We start from the raw sequence: 7,788 nt of genomic DNA on the forward strand, positions 1-7,788 counted from the left end.
GGGGGGGGGGGGACAAGTACATGTATATAGGACAGGCTTCTTTCAGTTTCCACCTACCAAATCCACTCACAGGGCTTTGATTGGTCCGAGGCTATAGTAGAAGACACTTGCCCAAGGTACCATGCAGTGGGACTGAATCTGGAACCATATAGTTAGGAAGCAAACTTTTTAACCACACAGCCGTGTCTGCACCATTGTCAATGTTGTTTTTTTTATTTTGTTTTTTGCATGTGTGTTTAATGAAGAATGAGTTTTGTTATTATATATTCGTTAACTTCTGTTTCTTTAATCTTTTCTTTAACAGTCCACCTCCAGCAAAGAGGCTAGGTATACAGGTCAGTCGAATCTGTATGTCAGACTATGAAGCATTACATTATGATAAAGATAAATTGCAAAGTGCATGTAAGTATCGATCTCCTTTCATCCATTGACCAACTTTCATTTCAGGGGTTTTCATATGTTTTATATTTTTTGGCAGCAACTTTTTTTTTTTTTAATTGCTTTTATTTTCTCTTTTGACTTTGAAGTAGAAATACAGCATCTCTGGCCATTTGTTTCAGGGGTGAGCAGATAAATACTAAGACTTCTCGGTCACTACAGTAAAACGGACAAAACTAAGTGCTGAGTTATCCTCAGCCTGGTGGCTGACGATGGTTCAAACCCTAGCATCTGAGTGGTTTCTTTAAAAGGAAACCAAAATTCAGATGATGTTAAACCAGTTAAGCAGATAACAAATTAAAGCTGAATCATAAATGTTTTTTTTCTTCTAAAAGTATTTCAGCTACTCTGATTGTTAATTAACCTAGTGTAGAAGTTTGGTGACAGTTTTTTCTCAACTACTACCTTGTCAGCATAATTTCAATTAAACCTGTTCGTACACTGATTCATGATGGAGAATCTAGCCTGTCTAAATCTCTCAAATGATTTGCTTATAATCTGGTTATAATTTTTCAGATTCCCAACCCATCTTTTACCATACTTCTGTTGCTACGTACTATCTTTGTTGTAATTAATTTTGAAGATAACGAAGAATTTACTTGAATATCTATATCATTATTTAACTAGTGTTTGAAATATAAATTAACAAGGAAATTTTAATTGAAGGTTTTAATTAGACCAGTTTAAAAGATAGAATTTGAATCATAGAATTAGGGTCAGTCTCAGGCTGGTTGGTACCAAAAGAGTTAAACAGCAATTTTTTTGTTTCTAAATAACCAATTTTGACCAGTCTGGGTCTATATTTGAAGACATTTACCCAAGGTGTTGCACTGTGCAACTGAGTCCAAAGCCACATGGCTGAGAAGTGAACTTCTCAACTCAGTTGGTAATCTTAACCTACTCCAACTGGTCTGTGGACATTTTTACTGGACTTCACTCTGTCACAAGCATTCGGGTCAGGTTACAATCATCAATTTGAGGATGACTTCCTCACTTCCACTTACCAATTTCATAAACCCCCAAAAAAGGAAATGAATCTTGGGTGCTAGACCCCCACACCCATCAAGCAGTAACAAAAAAAACAGAAAGCTATCAGTTGGGACCAAAAGTCTGCAAATTACTAGTGTAAATGGGAATGTCAAAAATATTTCCATTTAAGATGAGATTAATAGACCAAAATATAATAATCTTATTAGAATCTAGCACTTTATTGCAGCATACTTCATTAAATCTATTAACGATTGGGTTTTAGTAATCTAACGAGAGGTTTTTTTTTTCAGTTTTATTGAGATTTGCTTTTTTGTTTTTAATATATGTGATAAAATTCTCATGTTCCAAACATTAGAGATGAGAACTGTAGCGGCGGTAGTGGTGGTTATGGTAGCAGTAGTAGTGCTAGTATTAGCAGCAGCAGCAGTAGTGGTTGTAATTATGGTAGAAGAACTAATAACACTACTGTTAACATAGATTATTTTTTATTTTTTTATTTTTTATCAAGGTGTTGAGCTGGCAGAATTGTTAGCAAGCCAGGCAGAATGCTTAGCAGCATTTCGTCTGTCCTTACGGTCTGAGTTCAAATTCCACTGAGGTCGACTTTGCCTTTCGTCATTTCAGGATCAATAAAATAAGTACCAGTGATACACTGAGGTCAATGTGATTGACGAGCTCCCTCTTAACATACTTCAGGCCTTGTTCCTATATCACCGTCATCATCATGGCAGCGGATTTGTTGGATTGTTAGGGTGTTGTAGAAAATGCCTTGCAGTGTTTGGTTTGGGTCCTTACATTAAGTGCATAAGCACCTTTCATCCCGTCAGTTGATAAGGTACCAATCAACTATTAGGTTCTCTGTAAACAACTGTATCCCTCTCCTTCAAATTTCTGACAATCGTCGATGTCAGAAATAATTATTGCTATTATTAGACACAGACGTGATATTAAGTTTGCTTGCCATCCACATGGATCTGGGTTCAATCCCACTGTGTCTCACTTTAAGCATCTTCTGTTATAGCCCCAGGCCAATCAAAGCTTTGTGGGTAGATTTGATAAACAGATACTGAAACAAGTGTGTGTGTGTGTGTAGAAGTAAGAAACAAAGTTAGGCAAATCAAGTTCATATATACATTGCATGATAGTTGTTACTGAGTGTCACCATCAAACAAACAGTGTCTTTCGTTTTCAAACTTCTGTGAAAGTGTGCCTGGAAGCAGGTAAGGGTTGGGAAGAGGTAGAGTATCTAGCCGTAAACAGTCTGCCTCAACAAATTATATCCAAGCGTGGAAAAGTGGTCAATAAATGTTGATGGTGATTCTTGTTGTTAGTAGTAGTAGTAATAGTAGTAGTAGTAGTAGTAGTAGTAGTAGTAGTAACAGTAACAGTAGTAGTAGTAGTAGTAGTAGCATGAGGTGGTGGTGGTGGTGGCTGTTGTTGTTTAATAGTAGCGTGATAATGGTTTTGGTTGTAGTGGTACTAGTGTACAAGTTTGATGAAACATGGTGCTAGCAGCTTAAAGATGCTTAAATATTAATGAAAATAAAGTATACAACATCTTGCTTTTCCACAGAAGCTAAGATGATTTATATATCTCCAATATTTTAACATCTGCTGAACGTTATATCATATCTTGACTTTTCCAACACTACAATTACATGATGGATCCCAGTGAAATAGATTAAGAAATGAGAGGAAATATACAAATGTGAAATACTAAAACAGTCTCACCATCCATATTATAATCGGTGCCATTTGTTTGCAATTTTCCATAAAAACATGTTTGGCCATCAAGTTGTTTGTTATTTGAAAGACTAAGGGAAATATTAACTTATTTATAAAGAGTTGAATGCTTGATGATGATGATGATTTTGATGGTGGTGATGAAGATGATGATAATGATGATGATGATGCCACCACCACTGAAGCCACTCCTAACCCTCACCAATGACATCTTGACAAATTGAATCCAATCATGTTTTTTTCATAAATTTGAATAAAAAGATGTAATTCAAATGTGCATTTGTGTGCTTATATATGTGTGTGTGTGTGTGTGTGTGTGAGATACTCATAAAGCATTGTTTCTTTTTTTTGTTTTCTTATTACTAATTTTCAGCAACTGACAAATTTGTGATTTAACTCCTATTAATTAACCTGTTTGCTACTTAAAATATCTAATATTATTTTATAGTGAAAGTCTTAGTAACCAACACATTCATTTTTTCATTATTATTATTATTATTATTATTATTATTATTATTATTTTCTCTTTATTTTTTTCCAACAGCTACAAAATTTGGTAATATAGTGGTGGACAATAATGCTGACTTAGAGCAAGTACGAGTGCACATCAATCAGTTATACATGGTAGGTTATCCTTTGTAAACAACTTGTATTTACTTAAACGGGATAACTTCATCATACACCATAAGCAGAAATAAATATTTCATGATTGAACATTCGTCTAAAGAAGAAAAAATAAATAAATTCTCTTTTACACAAACCCATCACCCACCACCCACCCACCCACACACACACATACACTTCTACTCATCTGAGCCCTTGTGGGGGTTGCCTGGACATTTCATCTCTAATGTTTGTCCCTTCACAACTCCTACTAAATCTGAACAACCCTGTAGCTCTCCTACAAAACTTGCTCTGCCTCCCACCTCATACTTTAATTTGTCATCCCCCTCGAATAAAGTCATCCCAGCCATCCTCAGGGATCATAGTGTTGTGAGCTGACTGGTGACCCCAATTGTGCTGGTGTCATGAAAAAAGAAACTCTCAGTACACTCTGTAAAGGGGTTGGCATTAGGAAGGGCATCCCAGCCATAGAAACTATGCCAAAGTAGATGCTGGACCATGATGCAGTATCCATCAGATTAACCCATCAGATTAACCCATCAGATTCTGTCAACCCATCTAACCCATGCCAGCATGGAGCAGTGATGAATGATCATGGTGATAGTGATGATGTATAATGATGACGATGACGACAACAAATTGTCAGTTCCAAAACATCAGTTTGCTGTTCTACCCTTACCATAAAAAACATGTCCAGACTCATTATTTTCACTTTATAGTTTCTGTCAATACAGATCATCACCATTTTCTTTGTAGTCTACTATTTCATTATGTTTTTTTCTAATGTTTAGTTTTGCTATGTTAAAGACGTAAAGCAAATTGATATTTTGTATTTAAGGAACAAAGACTCCAATAAGAATCAAATTCATCATAAAAAAATCAATACATGAACTGTCTTGCTTTGGGCAAAGTGTCTTTTTCTGTAGCCTCAGGTTGACCAAATGAAATGGCAACGGATAAATTTTAATTTTGTATGTTTTGATGACAAAGTCAAAAGAACGGCAGTTCATCATCATCATCATCATCATTGTTTAACGTCCGTTTTCCATGCTGGCATGGGTTGGACGGTTCAACTGAGGTCTGGGAAGTCAGGAGGCTACACCAGGCTCCAGTTTGATATGGCAGTGTTTCTACAGCTGGATGCCCTTCTTAATTCCAACCACACCAAAAGTGTAGTGGGTGCTTTTTACATGCCACCAGCACAGGGGCCAGAGGGGGCTGGCGATGACCACGATCAGTTGGTACTTTTTACGTACCACCAGCATGGGAGCCAGTCAAGGCGACACTGGCATCAGCCACATTTGGATGGTGCTTTTTACATGCCACCAGCACGGGGATCACAACTACAATTTCCATTTGATTTTGATGATGTATTCTGCAGAGTCTCTAAGACTGGCACCTGCTCTGAATACTTACAACGGATTGGACTCTGTTAGAACAGTCCGGTTTGGATATGTTGGAGACTCAGATTTAGAAGAATCCCCAACTGTAACAAGATATCTGCAATATCTTGTTACACTTAGTTGCCTTATGAGTTCAAGTCCTAACAAAACCAACTTTGTTGTTATCTTTCCAGTGGTAAATTAAAATACCAGCTGCATTTTGGTGTAGATTTAATATTAAAATAAAGCAATAAATGAACAGTTTGAAAGACAGCAATTTACTGGTGTAGATTTAATATGGGCATATGGCGTAGTGGTTAAGAGCACAGGCTACTAACCCCAAGATTCCGAGTTCAATTCCAGGCAGTGACCTGTATAATAATAATACTAATTATAATAATAATAACATCAAAAAATACCTTAGGAATGAGAACCCAGGTTCGAAATTTCCCCAAGTCACCTGATGAAGGCTGGAGGGTGTATGAGGATATATCTGCTGAAATGTGTTAATAACAAACAAGATGAGGAGAAATATCCATCAAATGTAAATAATGCACATAATTCCTCATCTCTTAAATATAGAACTGTAGATCTAATACTCCTCTAGAACTTTCTAGATGTGAATGGAATCATAATAGAAGAGAACTTGTTGACCTGTTCTGAGAGTAAAGGCTCAGTAAATTGCTGTCTTTCAAATTGTTCATTTATTTTTTATTTTACTGCTCTATAAAGTATACAGAAGTTTAAAAAAAAAAAAATAAATAAAAAACATTGATGCAAATGATTTTGTGAGAAAAACCAAAATTAAAATGTTTTGCTGTTTTAGGAAACATTTGGTCCAGTAGTTGATGAAATGTCGTTGAATTGGTGTTTTTTAGACTGTAAGTACTTTTTATAAACTTGTGCATGAGCCTCTTCTATAGATGTGTGTATCTGATACTGGAAAAAAATTTCACAATAATGCTTTCTGCATAAAGAACATATAGTTAAGTGCAGCCTATCATACTAAATATAGTGAGCTAAAAAGAATTTTTAATAAATAAAAATTTCATTCATAATGAAAAGCAAAACATTGGTGTTAAAAATTTCTGCCGAAAAAGACAAGGGAGAGAACTTCATTAACATAAATTTTTATTAATGCTAATGATTTTTCTTCTCGTTATGTGTTTAATTTGAATTGGTTAAAAATTATTTTCAGCTCACTACTTTTAAGTTTAGCCGTACGTCAATGGAAATTTTGACTAGCAGGTAGTAATTGAATAGCATCTTTAGGTAAAGCAACATTTCCATAATTTAGCTTTAATTTCATCTTCTCATTTTGGTGAGTGCTTGAGGCTTTATGCAACCAGAAGTATATTTTTACTGTCGTTCACTTATATTTTTGTAATTATAAATATTAAATACTTCATCTCAAATGCAATTAAATTGTAATTTATGGTCAAAGTTTACCTTCAAGAGAACACCTGTCTCTTAGAACTAAGCATTAATGACCAATATTTAATATGATAATAGCATTTTGATCATAATCAACAAAATTATATTAAATTGTTTTTTATGTTTTGACATCAATATTGTCAGTAACATTTTTATCGATAAAAAAAATCACTCTTAAAAATTGATAGTACGTATATTACTCTATTTAATAATTTAATAAAATAAACCATAGAGATTAGTTAAACAATAGCTAAGTTAGTGTTAATATATTTAATGTAGTGACTATCAAAAATCTAATTAGAAATATTTATGCATGAGGAAAAGACAACTTTTGCTGATGGCTAAATATTATTATAACTTGAGTCTACTTTTGGGTAATATCAGGAAGGAGAAAAAAAAAATATTATTCAACTTTTATCATATTCTTTGATGCTTAAACAACATAACAAAATGAATATATATTTTCACAACTAAAATATATATTACACTGAAATGAAATTAGACCAATTTTCCATTTATATAACTATTTTGTCATTTACCGATTTCATTCTCCTCTCTCTATGATTCTTTCTCTCTCACAGTGTGTGTGTGTGTGTAAGCAGGATTCGTTCATTCATTGCATGCCACATAGCCTAGTATGTGCACACATCCTACATTTCTTATGTATCTTTCTTTTACACTCTCCCCCCTCTATATATATGATATAAAGATGGAGAAATGAACCACTTTTTATATTGGCTGTAACTATGTAAAGAATATTTCCGTAATTGGATATGTATATCCAGTTATTTCATTAGACCCTCTACTTGAGGTTTAGCCCAAGGTCAGCCCTCATAAAACAGACCTGTAATGAAAGATGTTCCCACTATAGCTATTTATATGTGTGTGTGTATAACTATATATCTGACCACATTGTTCAATATGTACAGTTTTTTTTTTTTTTTTAACCCAGTACGATATAATTTGGTCAAGATTTGTCTGCTATTTCTAGCAGATTCAGTGACTGAGTAGAGGTTCCTTTGTTATCTCAAGTAAATATTTTGGGGGAATAATTGGTGAATAACTATGAGGAATAACATAATCAATATATTTCATAACATCCAATAATTGATGAATAACCATAAGGAAGTATATAATATCAATATTTTGTAATATCCAATTATTGGCAAACTGCTAT

General features: G+C 34.2%; 1 protein-coding gene across 1 annotated transcript in view; it reads left to right on the plus strand.

The window, feature by feature from the left end:
* LOC106878091 (diacylglycerol kinase zeta-like) overlaps window positions 1-7,788 on the plus strand; it is a 352,548-nt gene that overhangs the window by 329,178 nt on the left and 15,582 nt on the right. Inside the window, exons 19-21 of the mRNA XM_052974271.1 lie at window positions 305-402; window positions 3,716-3,795; window positions 6,004-6,058. Of these exons, the coding sequence (XP_052830231.1) occupies window positions 305-402; window positions 3,716-3,795; window positions 6,004-6,058 (233 nt within the window). The remainder of the gene's footprint in view (window positions 1-304; window positions 403-3,715; window positions 3,796-6,003; window positions 6,059-7,788) is intronic.

This window comes from Octopus bimaculoides, chromosome 18 (assembly GCF_001194135.2).
Source record: "Octopus bimaculoides isolate UCB-OBI-ISO-001 chromosome 18, ASM119413v2, whole genome shotgun sequence".
Lineage (NCBI taxonomy): Eukaryota > Metazoa > Mollusca > Cephalopoda > Octopoda > Octopodidae > Octopus > Octopus bimaculoides.